General features: G+C 40.5%; 1 protein-coding gene across 2 annotated transcripts; it reads right to left on the bottom strand.

Moving 5' to 3' along the window:
• Positions 1-1,994: 1,994 nt before the first annotated feature.
• Dnajc25 (DnaJ heat shock protein family (Hsp40) member C25) lies at positions 1,995-20,519 on the bottom strand. 2 transcript variants are annotated; one of them, XR_007209939.1, is made up of 5 exons: positions 20,109-20,519; positions 7,598-7,750; positions 5,988-6,458; positions 3,001-3,254; positions 1,995-2,922 (listed from the first exon to the last, which is right to left on the bottom strand). XR_007209939.1 is itself a non-coding variant. In XM_048339083.1 (4 exons), exons 1-4 carry the CDS (start codon positions 20,436-20,438, stop codon positions 3,132-3,134), a joined length of 1,077 nt encoding a protein of 358 aa, XP_048195040.1. In that variant the 5' UTR covers positions 20,439-20,519; the 3' UTR covers positions 1,995-3,131. The 2 variants fall into 2 exon arrangements, 1 of the variants encoding a protein (XP_048195040.1); XM_048339083.1 differs by having other exon boundaries at positions 1,995-3,254.
• Between the last annotated feature and the right edge of the window lie 1,470 nt (positions 20,520-21,989).

Below are 21,989 nucleotides of genomic sequence, written 5' to 3'. Positions count from 1 at the left end.
CAATGTCTTAGAAAATCATTTCTTCCTAATTTTTATAGAGCTTTTGCCCTAATTTCTATAGAACTTTTAGTGAGTAGCCAAGAGTCTGGTTCATAATACTAGTTGTGTATAGCACAGCAACTGGCTCCCACTTAAACAAAATAGTTCAATGTTCCTTTAGTCTCTCTCATACACACAGATCTGAAAGGGAACAAGTTATGATTGTCTAGAAAAATTCAATAGCTCTAAAACAGTTAAATCTCTAACTAACTATTTTTAATGTAACATTTTAAAAAATATTATATACCAATTTTACAGCTTAAGATTCTAGACAGGGCAGAGCACTGGTGGGTGGTTCATGCCTATAATCCTGGCTGAGACCTGGAGTATCTGGTTCAAAGACAGCCAGGGAAAATAAATCTGAGTTTCCAATGGAACAGCAAAATGCCTAATTTTGAGGTATGGGTCAAGTGGTAGAGTTCCAACCATGTGTATAAAAGCTGAACAAACACACAAGGCCATGAGTTCAAGCCCTAATACTTGTATCCAAAGGGGGCATGGGGGGAGTTCCAAGCAGGATATCTAATAGGTGTTATGAAAGTGCAACCCATAATCTATAGAACTAGATTCATTAGGAAATAAAACCACTGCAGAAAAGTTAGTAGTGGGATGTGTTGTCCTTGACATCTGGTAAGAATGTAACCCCTAAGGGTAACTTCTGGAGATCTCAATTACAGGGACAGACAGGTCATGAAGGGGGCAGTGCAGTGACACTATCAACCCACGAGAACTGATGGCAAAGGAAGTGATGACAGCTCTACAAGGAAGCACAAGAAACATTTCCTGGAGGAGCCCCAACACCCGGTGGAGTCCTGGGGTTCTCTACCCAAGATTCTTCTCTAGATGTTTCCAAAATGGAGAGGCTTGGGGTTTTGTTTGGGGACCTAGAGAATGCCAATAAAAATACCAAGTGACAAACACTGTGACAAGTCAGTCCATTCACAGATGCTATAAAACTATTCATCAAAGAACAATTTTAAAAAAAGTAGTTATCACCTGACTTATATAACTGTAACCCCTCTGTGCATTACTTTTATAATAATTAAAAAAAATTAAATTGGGCATTTTGAGGTTGGAAACAGACATTTTTACCTAAAAAACAGAATCCTAAAAAAAGACTAGATGCAGCTGGGCACTGGTGGCTCACATCCGTCATCCTAGCTCCACAGGAGGCTAGGATTTGAGGATCGCAGTTCAAACCTGTACATTCCTGTCCAGTTAGAAGGGAGACAGGCCTAGATACTAGCTGGACAAGCTACTACAAAATTCAGCCCAGGCAGGAAAGTCCATGAGACTCTTATCTCCAATTAACCACCAGAAAATCAGAAGTGGCACTGTGACTCAAAGTGGTAAAGCACTAGCCTTGAGCAAAAAAAGCTCAGGGGCAGCGCCCAGGCCCCACAACCAACCACAACAAAGAATGGATGTGTAATACATTTCGCCTAAAAAAAAAAATTAGAAATTATAATACTTCAGGATTTTAGAATAGTAAAAAAGAAAAAAGGACTCTAACAATAATCCAGTCAAATTCTACCACTATTTTATAACTGAGGCAGTGGAAGTTGTCACTCACAAGTTAAATAACTGGCCTCGGGTCTGGTTAAAAGTAGCAAGGACTGAACTCTGTGGAGATCACATACTTGAGCTGAGCCTGTTCATTTTTATTCCTTGACAGTTACTGGGGTTTGAACTCAGGGCCTCACACTTGCTAGGCAAGTGCGCCACTGCTGAACCATGCCCCTAGCCCCACTTGCCTTCATTTGTTTCATCTAGGGTCCAGCCATTTTTGGCCTTACCACAAGTCTTTTCTATTACATAACTGGATTACAGGTTTGCAATATCTAGAATATACTCTAGAAACAGAGCCTGCGTATCCACTAAGCTACACTAATCTTTTAAAATTATGTAATATAAAGGCAATATTTTAATATCTAAAATGGCATACCAACAAAACATGACATATTGCAACCATTTTATTAAGATGGAACAGTAGGAATACTGATTCACTACCATGACGGATTATTAATACTCAGGTGCCGTACCATGTGTGATTCAGTCAAAATGTTTCATTTGCTTTTCCACAGGTATAAAAACATTTATATATTTCAGTGGGTGAGAGAACAGCACACAGACATGCATATTTTCTTTCTAGTTTAAATGCATGTAAATGCTCTCATGTACAATGGAATTTTCACCACTTAAGAACTTTATATGAACAACTTCCCAGTATATTTTTTCTGTTCTTGTGAGAGGATTTAAAAAAAAAAAAAAAAGACCAATCCTATGGTGCAAAAGATTGTTTTTTATAGGTTCCCTTCTGCAGAAATTTTGCACATACAGTTTAGTCCTATAAATGAGACTGTAATGAGATCATCCTACAAGGACAGAGGGTAGACTACTCTCGTGGAGAGCCTCGGATCTTAGCACGAGTGCTGAGATTATGGGGCGGTGAGACAGCAGGAGTCCTAGCAAAAGACTCTCCTTGAGAGGTTGTTTTGAATATACTCAATCCTATAATGACTTAGGAAGACAACATGAGTGTTGAAAAATTCTACTAAAGAAATGTGTCCAGAAAGACACGATAATATAGTTAAATGCTGCTATTGTTTCCTTCCATTTTGTGAAAATATAGAGGCCATTAAAGCAGAAAAATGTATGACCAATAAGGAAACACTCGTATTAAAGAACAAACACTTAAGACACAAAATGTTTAAATGGTATCTAAGAAATTTTCATGTCAAAAATTGTAACTAAACATATAAAATTTTTAATGGCAACTAATAAATTCTCATGTCAAATCTTTTAACAAATTCACAACGAGATTATAAAAATTGAGCTTCATAAATGTCTTAGGTATAAAGTTTGAAGGGAAGGCTGAAACGTCTACATTATTCTGTTTAATCAAAATATTTGGCAAATTTCTTTTACTGCTGAGAAACAGTTGGAAGGGAAGGTTGACACTTCTACATTATTCTGTTTAATCAAGTATTTGGCAAATTTCGGTTACTGCTGAGAAACAGCTGGTACATTTGTTATGGGAAGCACATCACAATGAAGGTGAGCAGATGCTGGCCTTTGGCTTCTGGCCGTCTTTAGTCATCCACAAATGTGAGCCGCCCAGGGCCCTCATTCTTCATCCATCTCCGGTATCTCTTCCATCGAGGGTCATTTGCCAATTTTTTCTTTAATTCTTCCTCTTGTTCTTGTTTGTAGACCTGAAAGTTTAAGTAACAGTAAACGGCTTTACGATGCAGAGACACCTCTGCCATTAGTTTCATGGCATTTTTATACTTTTCAAAATACAGCATTAGGTAAAAGTTTCCAACAAATCTAGAGACAAACTGACCTTAAATATATACATCTGCCACCAAAGTGAATCAATATCTATCTTTTTAAAAAGCAAAGACAAAAAACAGTATCAGGGTTTGAACTCTGAGCCTCATACTTGCTCACATTGCTTGCTTCTGGCTTTCTGGCTGATGCTCTATCACTTGAGTCATGCCTCTATCTAGTTATTTTGGAGCCGGTGTTTCTGAAGACATTTCTGTCCAGGCTATTTTCAAACTACAATGTTCCAGGTCTCAACCTCTTGAGTGGCTTAGGATTAGAGGCCTAAGCCACTTGTGCCTGGCTCTAAAAGAAAAGTACTCATTACCTGACTTATGAAATGGTAACCCCTCTGTATATCATGTCTATAATAACAATAAAAATATACATAACTGTTGGCTTTTCCTTTTTCAATACTGGGGAATGAACCCAGAGTCTCCAACATGCTAGACAAAGCTCTACCACTTGAGTCAAACTACCAGTCCTTTTGTGAAAGAGTTTTTCAAACCCCAGCTGGGTTGGTCTCAAACTCTCAATTCTCCTGTCTTTTTTTTTTTTTTTTTTTTTTGCCAGTCCTGGGGCTTGAACTCAGGGCCTGAACACCGTCCCTGGCTTCTTTTTGCTCAAGGCTAGCACTCTACCACTTGAGCCACAGCACCACTTCTGGCTTTTTCTATATATGTGGTGGTGAGGAATCAAACCCAGGGCTTCATGTATAGGAGGTGAGCATTTTACCACTAGGCCATATTCCCAGCCCTTAATTCTCCTGTCTTTACCTCCTGAGTAGCTGAGATTACAAGTGTGGACACCACTAGGACTAGCTCAAAAAAGAAAAAAAAAAAGTTTTAAAAATAAGTCTCCAAAGGTTATATAAATTATACAGGTCAAAAACAAAGAACACCAATATTTCTGTAACTTTTGGTGGTTGCTAACTGAAGCTAAATGGGAAAGCTATCATAGCCAATCTCATAGCAACATCATCTGTTTTTTTTTTTGTTTTGTTTTGTTTTGCCAGTCCTGGGCCTTGAACTCAGGGCCTGAGCACTGTCCCTGGCTTCCTTTTGCTCAAGGCTAGCACTCTGCCACTTGAGCCACAGCGCCACTTCTGGCTGTTTTCTATATATGTGGTGCTGGGGAATTGAACCCAGGGCTTCATGTATACGAGGCAAGCACTCTTGCCACTAGGCCATATCCCCAGCCCCTAACATCATCTGTTATAAAGATCTATTACTTACACACATTAGGAAGTAATGGCTCATGCAGAATATGGTAATTCATATAATTGATCATCTCATACATGATAATTTATCCCCATACAGCAATCTATAATGTAGTTTTAAAGAAGAAAACTTTGCAAATAGTTCAAGAGCTAAATGATATATAACTATCCATATTTACATTATTTATGAACAGGATGAATATATTTGTTTAGCAAAACAATTTATAAGCTAGTATACTTAAATATACCTTAGATCAAAATTCTACTTTCAATAAAATCTATGTAGGACATTATATATGTTGTTTTTCTGTTTTGTTTTGTTTTTTTTTGCCAGTCCTGGGCCTTGGACTCAGGGCCTGAACACCATCCCCGGCTTCTTCCCGCTCAAGGCTAGCACTCTGCCACCTGAGCCACAGCGCTCCTTCTGGCCGTTTTCCATACATGTGGTGCTGGGGAATCGAATGTGTAGGAGGCAAGCACTCTTTCCACTAGGCCATATTCCCAGCCCTAGGACATTATATATAAAGAAGTGACTATGAAAAAAATTTTAAAGCCATACACCAGCGGCTCATGGCTGTAATCCTAGCCACTCAGGAGACTGAGACCATGAGAATCTTGTTTGAAGCTAGCTTGGGCAGAAATGTCAGTGAAACTCCATCTCTAATTAACTAGCAAAATACCAGACTTGAACCTTGGCTCAAATGATAGAGCACCAGCCATGAGCAAACAAGCTGAGCAAATGAAAGTGTTACCTCCTCAAGTTCAAGCCCCTATACCCGCACCAAAAGAAAAAAAAAATCATCTTTCAAATTTTTTAAGCTTTCAGTATGTTTTCTTCTTGTATTTAATATGCTAATTCTTATACTTAATATGTTCGAGAACCTGAAACAGCATTATCACAATGAGACTGTAAGTCCCTTTAATACTGTGGATAACTTAATCATCTCAAAATAATTTCTACAGTTGACAGTTATAAAATGAAGCATTTAATAAAATGCTCCAAGTTTAAAGGCATTGCAGAAAGTCAATTAAATTTAAAAGTAAAGTAAAACTTCCTAGATATAGAAGTTATTATACAGAAAATTCTGTGCTTATTATTTTGAAATAGTTTCTTCAAAAGTACTCCATCTCTTACTCTCTCCCTTCCTCTGCCCTCTTTTTAATCAGTCTCTGTGGCTAGGTTTTCATCACTAGAAGCAAACTTGGGACAGAGTAACTTTTATTGAGCACAACTTAAAGTTTGTTGGAGCACCCTTGCAAAAACAAACATTGTCCCACTCTTTCCACTGTTCCACGCAACAAATGACACTAGGAATTAGTTGAATCAGAGAATTTTAAGACGAATTACAGGCTAGAAACCCACTGTCTCATCATAATAACATCCGGCAGATTGAATACTCACCTCATAATTCTCCTTTATCCAGAGCTCCCGTTTAAGGAAAGTTTCTTTCTGATGGTCTTCTAGACTATCAAACTGGGATTGTGACATTTTCATAGACTTACGAATGATGTATAGTCTCTCTTCCTCCCCATATTCTTTGCCTTTGATGTTAAAATTATAGATCCACCGGCAATACCAGGCCATGTAGGAGCACAGGTGAAGGGGAGCTAAAAGGATTTGGAACAGCAGCAGATCTCGTATTTGAGGTTTCTGGTAGCCTCCTTTTATATCAATTTTACTTTTTATAATGTTCTTTATGATGTTCTCCTCCTCGTCACGAACTTCCTCTTTGGATTTCTTGTTTCTGCCTTTTTCTTTGGCTTTTCTGAGCAGTCCCTGCTGCTTGGCGATCTCTGTTGCCTGGATGCGGTACTTGGGCACTGTGGCTAGGTAGCTGATTGCTTTATTGTAGCTATTCCACCAGCTGAAGTACTAGAATATTAAACAAAGAAAAATGGACCACTTTTAGTACCAAAATTCACTTAAGCTAAAAGAACCACAGAGACTCTATAAAATGCCAGCACCCAAGAAACCCACAGATTTTAAAAAAGAAACCTGGCTAGGCCCAGTAGAGCACTACTGTGGTCTAGGCCCTCAAGAGTCTGATAAAAGAGGATGGAGAACTGAAGGTCAGCTCAGGCTAAGCTGCAAGATCAGATCTCAAGAAAAACAACAAAAAAGAAAATAATAATAACAAATCTCAAAGATTTTACTTTAGTAGTAAAAGATAGTCTCTACTCCCACTTAAACTATAACCTACTTACAAGAGGAAGAATTCAATGGCAAAAACTATGTGGTAGTTTTAAAATACCACAGAACCTTAATTTCAGCCTACATGAGTGTTCTCTTGACTTGTGTGCAGGCTAAAGTTAGGGTACTGTGGTATTTTAAAATCACATAAAAATTCCTGTACATTTTCTAATCTATCCCAGTGGTTTTCACCCTAAGCAGCACCTTTCAGTGCATGCAGTAATCATTACAAGGGTAGTATTACTTGCATTAGTGGATAAGAGCCAGGATTTGCCATATTAAGGAGTTCTTCCTTTTCTTAAGTTTATGAGATATCACTGAAAAGTTTTTCAAAAGTAAATGACGTCACCTGGTGGTCATGGGATAGACACCATAGAGGGTTCCTGAGAAAAGACAGAAATAGCTATGCAATAATAGTCATCCATTTCTTAGATTTCTCACTGACAAGTATGCTAATACTGCCAGCTAGCTGCTAGGACAAGTGGATATCTTTCTAATCTTAAATGAACACAGAATGCTACAAAAACATACTTGTGGGGCTGGGAATATGGCCTAGTGGTAAAGTGCTTGCCTCATATACATAAAGTCCTGGGTTCAATTCCTCAGCACCACATACATAGAAAAAAGGCCAGAAGTGGCACTATGGCTCAAGAGGTAGAGTGCTAGCCTTGAGCAAAAAGAAGCGAGGGACAGTGCTCAGGCCCTGAGTCCATGCCCCAGGACTGGCAACAAAAACAAAACAAATAAACAAAAACATACTTGTGTAGCTTTAATATGTACCATAGGCAATAGTGTGCATGTATACACATGGAAATACATACCTGAAACATAGAAATAGCACACACACTGACCAAAATTACTATCCTAACATCCACTTTAGGGGCTAAGCGCCTGCTATAGTAGTGATAGTAATGGCTGTAATATTCTTCTGGATGATCCAGCATGTAGTCATAATCTTTCCGTGTTTCTTCATCCTGAAAAATGACAAGACGTCATTAAATGTCCTCAGTATAGAATTTGTTGTCAAATCTAAAATCTCCTAATTATAAAGATTATTTGGACTAAAAGAATTATAACTGTCACAATAAAAAAATTTCCCAATACTCTTCTTCAAAGATAAGCTTGTTACTAGGACTTTAATAATTCTTGAGTATTAATCTTCCTAGAAGACTTTAACCATTAACCATGCATTTTTAGCTAGTACTCCAGTGCTAGTAAGAATTGCACATGTTCCTTCAATTTAAGAACATGCCAATAGCCTTAATAACTGTTTATTTTATGTATTATATATATATTTGTGTATATATATACATATATATATATCCATCCTCTAAATCAGGTTCCAGCCTTGTATAGAAAATTTGTTGAAAGCAATGATTAGCTAGCAAAAAGTAGATGAAATCAGGCTTATCTTAAAAGAAATGATGAGGGGCTGGGAATATGGCCTAGTGGTAGAGTGCTTGCCTCATATACATGAAGCCCTAGGTTCGATTCCTCAGCACCACATATATAGAAAAAGCCAGAAGTGGCGCTATGGCTCAAGTGGTAGAGTGCTAGCCTTGAGCAAAAAGAAGTCAGGGACAGTGCTCAGGCCCTGAGTTCAAGCCCCAGGACTGGCAAAAAAAAAAAAAGAAGAAACATTAAGATATTAGTACAATGATCAAAGTCTAGCTTGGTCATTTTGGGCAAAATAGTACGCATCTCTGAGCCTCATCCTGGCTTTGCAAAAATAGGTAATACTAGCAAGGTGCCAGTAGCTCATGCCTGCAATACTAGCTACTGGGGGAGGGGAGCACTAAGACCCAACGAATCATGGTTCAAAAATAGCTGGCTGTTTGGGGGCAGAAAAAGTCTTTGAGACTTCATCTCTGGTTATCGAGCAAAAATGCCAGACTGGAGGTATGGCTCAAGCAGTAGAATGCCAACTGTGAACCAAACAAACATGAAGTCCTGAGTTCAAGTCCCTGTACAAGTACAACACAGGTAATTACTACCTGCCCTAACATGTTTACATGGTTGTTTTGTACACCGAATGACATATATTGTACAAAAACATGTTACAAACATATAGTACTTAACCATTATAATACAGTGCCATAACCCAGTTAATAAATGAAGAAACTCATCTTACTCATATCAATTCTGTAGAAAGAATTACAGCATTCTGAAATGCTGCTTGGAATGTTCACAAATAAAATAGTTCTTAAGATTTTCCTAATTCTAATCAATTTCTAACAGGAATAAGTGCAAATGTCTCACTAAGCAACCAAGATTGAAAATCTATTAAAATATGTTCTAAACTTGTTTTTTCAGCTTGCTTAATTTCACAAAATTGTTAAAAGACCAAAACAAATCCGTCCCCTCGATAAACAAGTGCAATCAAAACCATTACAGAAACAACATCTTCTTTAGAGGATTTCCTTCTAGGTCCAACTACTTAGTCGTTATAAAGTAGAGCTAAAGACAATTCAAATGCTAACCTAGTAGCCTGCTACTCTAGACAGATGCTCTGGGGGGTCTGAGGGCCTCCTGTGTCCTCTATCCTAAGTTCAAAATAAGAAATTTACTAACAATAGAAATCTTCCCTGTGTTTAACCACCATATATATTCTAGTAAAGAATTCTGAACTTAAGTGAGGGGTCAGTAAAAAGTTATCCTAGGTTCACTAGATTAAGACTTTTTTACTTCTCTCTAGTATATGAAATTAGGTGACTGGTTGTTTACATATAAATGTATGTACAGATTATTTTACAGAAGACCAGTGTAAGGACTGCCCATCACAAGGGAAAAGGAGCTCAGGCTGATTACTGTCAAGCCCACTCCTTGTAGTTCTCTTGTCAGAATCTGTGGCCATTGCTATACATTCCAACCCTCCAACTGTCAACCCACTGCTCTTCCTTAAATTGTCTTATCATTTCATCTAAAAGGGGAAGTCTTTACCAAGGTGCCACAGAGTCCTGAGGACTAAAGCCATGCCTCTTCAAATTTCTCATGTTTAGTATTCAGGCATTCTTCCAATATTTTTCCATTCCCCACTCTCTTTCTCCTTGGGGGGCTTAACTTTATACAAATGTTCTGCTTTGGGCCTGAAATCTTTGATCCTTTCAATCTTGGCATATGCCTTTTGAACTACACGATTCTTCAAATATGATTCTTCTTATTCCAACTAGATTATATGTAATTTTTTGTCCTAGTACTGAGATATGAACTCATGGCCTCACACTTCAGCTTGCTTCCTTGGTTGACATTCTACCACTTGAGCCACACTTCTAGCCTAGCTTTCTGCTGATTATCTTTTAGAAGTAGAACTGGCTATGAACCAATATCCTCAAGATTTCAACCTGAGTAGATGGGATTGCAGGGGAAGTAATGTAATTTTCTAAAACCAAATGCCACACTGAAATCAGATAACTACAACCCAACATCACTTCATTCAAAGGTCTCAGTCTAGCATGATTGGCTGTGCTCCTCCAAGTGAAGAATACATCAAGAGCTTTAGGTGTCATGGATACCTGGAAGTAGGGGCCATATGTCCAATGGCTAGCCATAGGAAGCGTATTTCACCCAGATCTTCCTCTAGGGTCACCATCTTCTCACTGTTGCCAGATTTGTGACTTCACCAAGCCGTGAAGTCCTCTAAGGGGCTCTAATACCAACAACTTCAAAATCTATCCCATGTACCTGGCCTCTCCACTGTCAGAAGAACCTGTGGGATCTCTCCAGAGCCCCTTAGAAAGTTCTCAAGCACACCTAAACACTAAATATCACAAGACATCTAGCTCTTCTCAGGATGATTTCCTTTCCTGGGATCACCATAAATTTGTGATCCTGATTTGGTCATCATTAGAGACTAGGAAGTTGGTTAGTTCATTGTTATTATAGCATATATTCAATTTACTGAATTTTCACTGTAAGACTTACAGTTTTCTCTCCAAACTGAAGAAACTAAGCATGAAGGCTAAAGCATACGTGCAAATTAGAATGTATTCAACGTTGGCACAATGTAGTAAAAGGAGTGCTCAACAGCTTTAGGTTAAAATCCTATTTTTAGTAACCTATAGGGTTTAGAATACAAGAATATTAGCCAAAAAAAAAAAAAAAGAAGAAGAAGGACCACCTTTCATTTTTGACCCAATCAGAAAGTTTAAGGTATATTTTTATTACACCATGTATTTTTTTTCTCCTACTAATCTTAGAATTAAGGTAGCCTGACGTGTGTGTGTGTGTGTGTGTGTGTGTGTGTGTGTGTGTGTGTGTGTGTGTTTTAATCTCCATGGCTTCTGCATAACCAAAGTTAAATTTTCCCCTTGGCATGTACAAAGGTCTGTACTGCTGGCACTACATACCTTCCTAGCACTACCACTTACCACTCTCCCTGCTTTTACTGCACTAGCATCAAGAGCAATTTCTGGCATTTGGTGTGTGTTCCCACTATGAGCTTTCTCATCTCTGAACATATGATTCTTTCTAACTTGAAGCCAACCTTCCTTTCTTCTAACTTCAAGATCTCCTAAACAATACAAATGTTTCTGCCTCAGACAGACTTCTGTGGCCGTGCGGATGGAACCCTTGGCCTTGTGCATGCTGGGCAAGTGCTTTTACCACTTAACTCTGCCCCCTGCTTTTGGAACACTTTTATTACACTTAGTACCTATTTATTATAGCACTTATCACATTGTAACCATAAGGATTTTTTGGTTTTCTTTTTGCTTTTCCTTGAGTATAGGTTTCTAAAGGTAGATAAGGTGATTTATTAATCTCTGTATTATATCCAGGGCCTGAACACAGTGCTTGGCATCAAGTAAATGTCATTTCAAAAATGAGTGGAATTTGTAATGATTTTGCCTCACTATACACATCTCTCCAGTCACATTGGTATCCAGCTCACCAACAAGGTGGATGGGGATGTGATTATGTCACAAAAACTTCAGCTTGGCAAAAATAACTGCTTAAATTCATAGCTTACGGAAATACACTAATGTGGCTAAAATATCTTAAACCTTAAAACAGCTTAATATCTTACCTTTCAATAAGGTAGTACTTTCTCTTTCAGCAATAGTGTGGATCTTAAGGTCCCAGGGTGAGGAGTTCCAACTTCTTGCCAAAATCAAAACCTTTATACTTGTTTCTTCCTCCTCTCTGTCCTGAGCCTTGACAAGCAGGGAAATTAATTCCTTGACTCTAATGTCTACAGGAATAAATGGTGCTTCTGCTGGTATCCATCCACTCCCAATCCTCTTGGGCATATGCAGGAGGACTGGAACAAACCACCAAAATCTAGATCAAAAGTGAACAAGAGGAGACCCACAAGCAAAGACAGCACTGAACCCTTTCCTTCTCTTAGGAAAATGACCCCTCCCCAGTTGAAGGAGCACCATACTCTTGCCCATGAAGGAGCAATGCACTGTCTGATCTCAAAAGTATAAGTTGCAATAGTATGAATTTACAGCAATTTTTACATAAAAATTTTCTATTACAGAGAATTCAGAAACCATTTTTGGATAGTTAAGGCCAGGAATCAAATAATAAATGAAAATTTAGTCATATTTTAAATACATACACACACACACACACACACACACACACACACACACAAATGCTTCTTTTCTTACTTTTTTCCAGGCCATACATATACCCATTCTATTTCCTTTCTTATTCTCTGCCCACCAGTTACTAGTGAAGCTACCTTCTTGTTCTACATGGGAGTCTCAACAACTTTCAGGGTTTGGGTTTGGATTATCACCTATACACTAGTAACAAAGTTATTCTTCCTGCCTCCTCCTTTCAACTACAAACTAAACAGTTTCTAAATATAACATAAAACATCTGCAGTTCAACATGCTCAAAAAACTAAATCGGTTCCTCGTGTTTTGGTTAATTGCATCATTATCTATTTGATCACTTAATTTTTCAAAAAAAAAAAATAGGGCTGGGAATATGGCCTAGTGGCAAGAGTGCTTGCCTCCTACACATGAAGCTCTCGGTTCTATTCCCCAGTGCCACATATATGGAAAACGGCCAGAAGGGGCGCTGTGGCTCAGGTGGCAGAGTGCTAGCCTTGAACGGGAAGAAGCCAGGGATGATGCTCAGGCCCTGAGTCCAAGGCCCAGGACTGGCCAAAACAAAACAAAACAAAACAAAAAACATTGGCATTTTTTAATCAGGAAATAATGACACAGAAAAAGGAAAGGAAAGGGGGAAGGGGAAGGAAGGAAAGGGAAGGAAGAAAACAAAAAAGAGAAGAGGGGGAAGGGATGACAAAAGGAAAAAGGAAGAGAAAGAGAAAGAAAAAGGGGAAGAGAAGGGAAAGGGAAAGGGAAAGGAAAAAGAGAAAGGAAAAGGGAAAGGAATAGCTATGGATAGAAAAATAGAAAACTACATTAAGGAAATTAAAGCAGGAGGCCTTGAAGACATTAATATAAAAAATGTTCCAGGGGGCTGGGAATATGGCCTAGTGGTAAAATCTTCACCTCATATACATGAAGCCCTGGGTTCAATTCCTCAGCACCACATATATAGAAAAAGCTGGAAGTAGCGCTGTGGCTCAAGTGGTAGAGTGCTAGCCTTGAGCAAAAAGAAGGCAATAACAGTGCTCAGGCCCCTGAGTTCAAGCACCAGGACTAGCAAAAAAAAAAAAAAATGTTCCAGGAGGAAGAAGAAATAAGCAACTGACAGGAGGAAGAAGAAATAAGAAGCAACTGACAAATCCTGAGATCAAAGTGCTACTGTTCATCTGTTCACAAGAATGGTTTCAGTACCTAGACTAGTATACATATTAGTCTCATGATAGTTGGAATGAAATGGAGATGAGGAAGTTATATAGTGAATAGTGAAGAAGAAATCCTAAGTATAGCTTTTAAACAAACAAAATGAAGTGAGGAATTAGAAACAGAAACAACCAAGAGATACTCAAGTTACAAGTGAGAAGCGATGAGATTCTCAAAACCAGGGAAATGAGCTGTCAAGAACATACCATTTTATCCTTCCTAACTTTTAATTGCTCTGAGATTCTGGAAGAAACAAGTCTATCACTTTTCCACTTTAAGACTAGTCTTAACTATTCAAAACATAAAGTTCAAACTCCAAAACAGAGCTTAATAAGTCATTGATCATCTAATCTGAAACTATGTTTTGCTAAAATAGTTTCCCTCTCACAAATCCCACAGGCTTTCAATCTAGAAGTGGCATATCTGTGAAAACATGGCAAATAAAGATCTTTATAGCCAGGCACCAGTGGCTCACACTTTTAATCCAACCTACTTAGGAAGCTGGGATCTTAGGATAGAGGTTCAAAGCTGGCCTGGATAGAAAATCCCAATTAACTACCAAAAAGGTAGAAATGGAGCTGAGGCTCAAATAGAAGTAGCCTGAGTCAAAAGGCATAGGGACAGCACCCAGGCCCTAAATTCAAGTCCCAGTACTGGCATTAAAAAAAAAAAATGTCTGGCTGGGAATATGGCCTAGTGGCAAGAGTGCTTGCCTCACATACATAAAGCCCTGGGTTCTGATTCCCCAGCACCACATATATAGAAAACCGCCAGAAGTGGCGCTGTGGCTCAAGTGGCAGAGTGCTAGCCTTAAGCAAAAAGAAGCCAGGGACAGTGCTCAGGCCCTGAGTTCAAGCCCCAGGACTGGCCAACAACACAAAAACCAAAAAAAAAACCAAGTGTAAAAAAAAAAGGTCTGAACTCTTGTTATGCCTCAGAATGTTCCATTTACCCATAACAAATCTGCATGAGGTAAATTAAAATATTAGATGCTAGAGATGTAGCTCAGTGGCAGCACAGCACTTGTCTAGTATGTGTGAGGCCCTGGTTTATTCTCCAGTATGGAGTAAGGTGAGATGGCGGTATCTGTCAACTGTTCAGTTCCTTGCTAAAATTGTATCAACATAATAGTTTTCAGGTTGATCAAGAACACTAATTGGTTGCTGGTAACATCATAAGGTCAGAATCACAGCACCACAATTAAGATATAGTAGGGAATAATGGGTGAAACTAAGGGTTCCAAACAGAAAATCCAGGTACTACTACACCTTTTGGACCCTTGGGAAAAATCATTATCAAACTCGACATTCCTTCCAACTAAACCCAGAGAGTCATATCCAGAATAGGCATTTGAAACAACGGCTTTATTTGTAGACAATAATCTATCCATGTACTTAATATGGCTGTTTTTCAGCACCATAACTGTAATAGAAATTTACATAATATTTTCATGAATGTGGTTGTCCAGTATTCATGGGGATTAGTTCTAGGACACTGCAGATACCAAAATCCTAAAATGCTTAAGTTTCTTACATAAAAGCTGTATTTCAGGCAGGGCACTAGTTCCTATGCCTATAATCCTAGCTACTCAAGGAGGCTGAGACCTGAGGATCATGGTTTGAAGCCAGCCAAGTCAGATAAATCCAAGACTCTTATCTCCAATTAACCATCAAAAAGCTGGAAGTGAAACAGTGGCTCTCAAGTGGTAGAACAGCAGCCTTGAGTGAAAAAGCTAAGGGATAGCACCTAGGCCCTGAGTTCAAGCTCCAATACTAATACATACACACACACACACACACACACACACACACACACACACACACACTCTCAATCTATTTGGATATAACCTATGCCTATATTACCCTAGGTAACCCTAACTCACTGGCAGATTACTTAATACTATCTGAGAGTGTAATAAGTATTTTCCATCTGTAGCTGTTACATCTGTGAATGGAGGACCTATGAACACAGAGGGCCAACTCTTCCCAATTATTATGAATGCCTGATTAAAATTTGGGTGACTAGAATAAAAACACTAATAAGTATAGTGAATTTTTTCCCAAAATAGAGAGTTCTTGGAATAAATGTAAAAGTATCTTTGGTGGAGGTGAATAAAATACTCATTCATCACCACACCTCCCAAATTATATCTCTTTTCTGAAACAAACTTAAACACTCTTGTTTCTGCTGACTAGGTTTTCCTTCCCTTAGAAACGTCCCTTTCCTGGAGGAGCTGTGGTTTCAGTGATAAAGCATCTGCCTAGCAAGCCAAAGGCCCTAAATTCAAACCCTAGTGTCACAACCCGCCCCCACCCTGCAAAAAAAAACACACCAAAAACCTCAACATTGTCAATTTTTCCAAATCCAGCTCAAATATTCTCTAATCGACCAAGGAGAAATAATTGTCTCCTCTCTGTGTTGCAGTATAATCCACACATATTGTTATAATCTAAATAAATAACCAAACAATAAGTATTTGTCTCCCTTGTTATATTAAAAGCTTAGCCAGGAGCTGTGCCTATTCCACTGCCATGGTTTCTTCTGCAGCACCTATGTCAGGGCTGGCTAGGGGAATTCACAACAGCAAAAAGGCAAGAGGCTCAATATTCCCTTTATGTTAAGCCCTACCACCCACTGCAATCAGACTAATAAAAAGAAAGGGCGGTGTTTTTGTGATACTTCCCTTAAAGGCAAGGCTGGAGTAGGCTCTCCTTCTGCATCCTCCCACCATATCCACTCTCATGCCATCAATATTCCTAAAATCTGTTTGATGTTCACCTGTGACCTTGCAAAATGCCGTCAATTTCTACTACTTTCCTATTTTCTACCAGTCAGTTTTTCCAAAGTGCATCTTCTCCATTTCTACATCTGCTTGTTTTTCTGACATTTCTTTTATTATCTACATTAGGAAATGGCAATTGTTCTCAACTAAAAAAAAAACCTCCCGAGAACATTAAAAGCAGAAGTATAATTTTCTCTTACATAGGAATTTATCATTCATAACTATGCAATTTATATATCTATGCCACTCTTGAAAAGTAGGCTGCACATAATGTCAAAATGCCAGATACTTAATTTCTGAATAGAAATTCCATTCTGAGTCTGTCTTCATATGTGAGTTCAATTAAATGATATTTACTATGTGATGTGCCAGACACTGTGTTGGGCGCTATGGATATTCACCCCACAATGAGAAACATGGTTTACTGGGGAGGGGCTTCTCAACATTTACAGTACAGTGATAAGTGCTATAGCCACATTAAGAGTGGGACTAGAGTGTTCCACTTCAGCAAACCCAATTTTGACATAGCAAGATAGTCTATTTACCTCCAAAGTCCATGATTTCCCTCAGTTTCCAGTAGTCAAATAAGTGAAATATTACTGCATGGTCCTAACTTACACAGCAGTATAAATCATAATTAATGTTGCCTTGCTGAGATCTGGAATTGCAAATTACTTGGGACTGTGAACTAGGCATGACTTGGTGGGAGCACTTGACCAGTATTTTCAACTTCCGTATTATTCATCCTACTTTTTCTTACTCTCCAGACACAGGCTGAATCTTTTGTTGCTAAATCAGCAACTACCTAGTGTGTCTTTTTGTCTTGTCAACTACACTTAATTCTTGTTAGTATACTTTCTTAATAATCTCCATCAAAACAACCCCCAAATCCTCCTGCTCAAAGGGATCCTTATTTGACCCAAAACAACCTCAGTATGTTTTGTCTCACACATAGTTTCCATTTTGGTTGTGCTTTATCAACATCCAGAGCTAGACTTCTGCCTGCCATTTTTATTGTGGAGCCACTGGAGCCTTCTCTCACTATTCTACCTGGCTAGTTTTTAGCAAAGTCCACCTCGATTTCTTACCCCTCACAGCCTTCTTCCAGCCTGAGGGTTCAATATAAGCAAAGCAGATGTCATCATCCCTTTGCCTCAATGGGATACTATGGAAGACAGAAGGCCCTCCAAATGGAATGGCCCCATTCATTCAGTCTTCACAGATGTGACATTCTCCGTTACTGCAAAATTATAATCAGGCTGCTTGTTTGTCTTCAATACCTTTTTAATCCCCCACACAGCAAAGTCCTTGTCTTTATTCCAGGTAAAGGCAAGAAAATGAGGAAATAGATCCTGGAGGTGCTCCATTTGAAAGCTGAATCTATGTTCATCTCTGTAAATTCTTAAATAGTTTTCAGAATTCTGTTGGTTCTGATTCTCAAAGGACCAGACTACTTCCACACACCCTTTCTCTCACAGAAAACTTCCATCCTCTTTTGTATTGCATAACTGTAGAATACTCCATCAGTATGACTGTTTCTAGTTCCGTTTAAAGGTATCTGTGGCCACCACAAACATCCTGTCAAAGTCAAGTGAAAGTATTACCTTTACTGGACATACTAGTTTTACTGGCTAAGAGTTCCTTCTGGATGCTGGTGGCTCATGCCCATGATCTGAGCTAGAGGAGGCTGAGATCTGAGGACAGTAATTCAAAACCAGCCTCAGCAGGGCTGGGGATATAGCCTAGTGGCAAGAGTGCCTGCCTCGGATACACGAGGCCCTAGGTTCGATTCCCCAGCACCACATATACAGAAAACGGCCAGAAGCGGCGCTGTGGCTCAAGTGGCAGAGTGCTAGCCTTGAGCGGGAAGAAGCCAGGGACAGTGCTCAGGCCCTGAGTCCAAGGCCCAGGACTGGCCCAAAAAAAAAAAAAAAAAAAAAAAAAACCAGCCTCAGCAAAGTCCAAGAGACTCTAGCTCCAATTAACTATCAAAAAAAATTTAAGCTGGACTGGAGGCGTGGCTCAATGGTAGAGCACCAGCTCCAAGAGCACAAGTCTCTCCCAGTTCAAACCCCAATACCAGCACCCCTCCCCCCAAAAAATCCTTGTTCTTGTGTAGAAAGATTACTTTTAGCTTTTTATTAGCTGACAACTTAGTCCCAAACTTTTCAGGGTTGAAACTTTTAGAGGGAGCCAATATAGAGCCACCAGATTCGTCCCCCCAAATCATCTCTTCAAGAAAATAGTTCTGGGGCCTCACCCAGTAAGAATTTATCTGTCATGTCACTATTTCTGTATCCTAACTCTGACAGTTATTTTGAAAGAGCTTGCCAAAATGCTTCCCATTCACCAAAAGCTATCCACCTCTAGCCTCACCAAACCCAGCAGAAGGCAATTCTACGGCTCTTTCCTCTGGAAATTCTCCATCTGGGCAGAGCTAGCTAGCTCGCTCCTTTATATACCAACAGAACTTTGGCACATTATCAAGTTGGCTGTGAGCACCACAAGCTCTTCTGCAAAAAAAAAAAAAAAAAGCCAACTGGCTTTCCCATGTTGGGCTGCCCTGAAGAGTGAGCTGTTTCTCCTTCTTTCTTAATCTGTCATCACACTTTATCCTAAATAGTGGGCAAGTAATCTCCAGCATCAAGACTTTCCCAGCTTCCTACCTATACCTCAGTGAACTGCCAATAAAAATTACATCTCTCTAACAACATTGAGAATTTAAGCACATCCATTTTATGACTCTGAATTACCCAAGCTGCTCTGGACAGCATGTGAACAGTATTTCCAGTTCTGTAAAACTAATGTAAACAATTCATAGTCAAATTATAGCGTCTAGGTGAAACATAACATATAATGTATATATTAGATTCACTCAAAGTAGTTATTGAAAGCAGACTATACAGCAACATGGAAAACATTGCCTAGAGGGGTGAGAGACTAAAAATATATATGTAACTACTACTATAATAGTTGTTGTAATAGCATGACAGGGCTTTTGAAGCAGTAATACATCCATCAAATATGGCTTCCACTTGATGATTTCTTATATGGTTTTTGCTGTGCTAGAAGCAAGCTAAATTCCCGTCCCCATTCTTTGTCAAATAACTAAACAAATATCTGACATAATATTTCCTATCAGAAACTCTCAGTGTTTTACCCCCACGACATTAAGGATCTGTGTCTATGTCCTACATAGGGGGCTCACACTTACCATTAAAGCCCCACAACCCTGTGAGATTACCATGGCCTTCATTGTGCCTATGTGAAGAAACTGCTACCCAAGGTCACTCAGGGGGATTCGGAGCCAAGAGTCAAACATCCTGCTGTCTGACTGGTTTGTTTACTGCTCCTGTCGAATGTTTTTCTAGTTCTTTAAACCCAATGAAAATGTCACCATTAATACCATGCTTAGAAGTCACATGTCTGTTAAATCAAACTGGCATAACCACTGTGTCGCTCAGGTTTTGAAGGTCTATTCTTGCTTTCTCAGTCAAAGAGCATGTTTGCACGAATCCAGAAAATGCTCAAACTATACACATTAACCATGGCTGTCAAAAACGAGGAGGGGACTGCCAGTAACCCCAAGGCCTAGGGCGGTTCTCACTTCCCATCCTAGCTAGACTTGAAGCCGACGGCTCTTTCACCGGGCCAGGTGGGGATAAAACGCGAGCTTCCTAAAAGGTCGAGGTGACAGCTACCCAGGTCGCCGAGGCCCTGGCCTAGTGGGCCGGGGACCGGAAGCGCCTCGACCCCGCTCTCCCCGCAGCCAGCAAGCCTCACCTTGAGAGTCTCGTAGGCGGTCGCTACCAGCAGGAAAGCCTCGGCGCTGGGCGGCGCCCGCCCGGGGCCCTCGTCGCCGGGCTCGGGCCGGTAGCGGTCGGGGTGGTAGCGCCGGGCCAGCTGGCGGTAGGCCCGCGCGATCTCGGCCTTGGTGGCCGAGCGGCTCACGCCCAGCACCTCGTAGCAGTCCCGCGCGCCGCAGTACAGCCCCTCCACCAGGGCCGCCGCGGGCCGCGCCAGCAGCGGCACCAGCAACAGCATCCAAAGCAGCACCAGCCGGTGCTGGCCCGCAGCCCCGGCTCCCCGGTGCCGAGCGAGCGGCGCTGCCATCCCGGCCTGGCTCGCTCGCGGTCACGACACCCCAGCGGTTCCCGCACTCCACACAGCGCGCCGGTCTCTTGCCACCCGGGCTTTCGCTCCACGTCAGCAGGCGGCGCCGCCTCCGCGCAGGCGCACTCGGCGCCGCTGCAGCAACCACTTCCTCCGCGACGCGTTGCTAGGGGACAAGGACGCCGTGGCCGCAGAACCACTTCCGGTTGGGTTGTGGAAGGCTGTGTTAGGCTTTCTTCCTTGAGCAGCTCCACGGGAACCGAGCGCCTTCTCGTCCCACAGCAAGGTCACGCGCAGGCTTTTGTACATCATGGCCACCGCTGCAGAAGGTACTCTGGTTGTCTCACACTTTGTTGCACCCCATTAGCATCAAGAAGAAATGCATAGGGTGTGTGTGTGTGTGTGTGTGTGTGTGTGTGTGTGTGTGTATACCAGTCCTGGGACTTGCACTCAAGGCCGGGCACTGTCCCTTGGGCTTTTGTGCCCAAAGCTAGGGTTCTACCACTGGAGCCACAGCTCCACTTCCGGCTTTTTGGAAGTTCATCGGAGATGAGTCTCGTGGACCTTCCTGTCCGGTCTGGCTTTGATTCGTGGTCCTCAGATCTCAGCCTCCTGAGTAGCTAGTGGATACGGATTTTAAAGCCAAGTCTCCAGCGCCGGACGCCTTCTTTATTGACCCAGAACACAACGCGAGCTTCCGAAATTGTATGCGATTTTTACCAGAAACCTTGAAAGGCTCCGCCTTCACATTATTGAGGATTTCTCAGCCTTCCCACACATCAACATTTTGAAGCAAGTAACTCTACTCAAGGAGCTGCCCTGTTCCTTATGTTTAGCAGCATTCCTACCCTCATCGTGTTAGATTATCAGCAGCAGCACCACCCCAATCCTGACAAAAATTACTCTAGATCTGACCAATGTCTCCTGGGAGGAGAATACTAGAAAACAGGGGGAGGGAGGGAAGGAGGGAGGAAGGAAGGAAGAGAGAGAGAGAGAGAGAGAGAGAGAGAGAGAGAGAGAGAGAGAGAGAGAGAGAGAGAGAGAGAAAGAACACTCTTGAATTTTAGATAAACAACAAATATTCAGGGCATGTACACTGTAGGAATTGCATGTGACTATATGGAAATAACGTGTGATTAGCAATTTAATCACAATTGTATTTAGCATTCTAGTATACAGGGGTTAGTCTGAACAGCATTTCTAAGTTTTGATAAACTGTTGGAATCTCATATGTTGCAATTAACATTTCTAGCATCAACACTGACGTGAGACTTCTATAAGCTTTATTTCATTAGATGTTAATTCAAAATTAGCCAAACATAGTTATTCCAAAATGGAACAGTCAACTTACTAATAGTTACATTTGCAGATTTACAATAACTTGTGTATTTCAGGTAGTCACAGAAATAAAACCCTTCATTTCTAAGTAGAAAAATATATGTTTCCTTTTGTTTTTGTTGCCAGTCCTGGACCTTGGACTCAGGGCCTGAGCACTGTCCTTGGCTTCTTTTTTTTGCTCAAGGCTAGCATTCTACCTCATGAGCCACAGCG

This window comes from Perognathus longimembris, chromosome 1 (genome assembly GCF_023159225.1).
Source record: "Perognathus longimembris pacificus isolate PPM17 chromosome 1, ASM2315922v1, whole genome shotgun sequence".
Lineage (NCBI taxonomy): Eukaryota > Metazoa > Chordata > Mammalia > Rodentia > Heteromyidae > Perognathus > Perognathus longimembris.
This window is presented reverse-complemented; position numbering and strand designations above follow the sequence as displayed.

Bases quoted from the DNA above. Each gene is read 5' to 3' on its own strand.
- Dnajc25 (XM_048339083.1), bottom strand. From the start codon at position 20,438: ATGGCAGCGCCGCTCGCTCGGCACCGGGGAGCCGGGGCTGCGGGCCAG. The intron at 6,459-7,597 runs GTATGTATTTCC...TTAATATTCTAG, and splicing joins GTGCTATTTCTATGTTTCAG to TACTTCAGCTGGTGGAATAG. The intron at 3,255-5,987 runs GTGAGTATTCAA...TTAAACTTTCAG, and splicing joins GGATAAAGGAGAATTATGAG to GTCTACAAACAAGAACAAGA.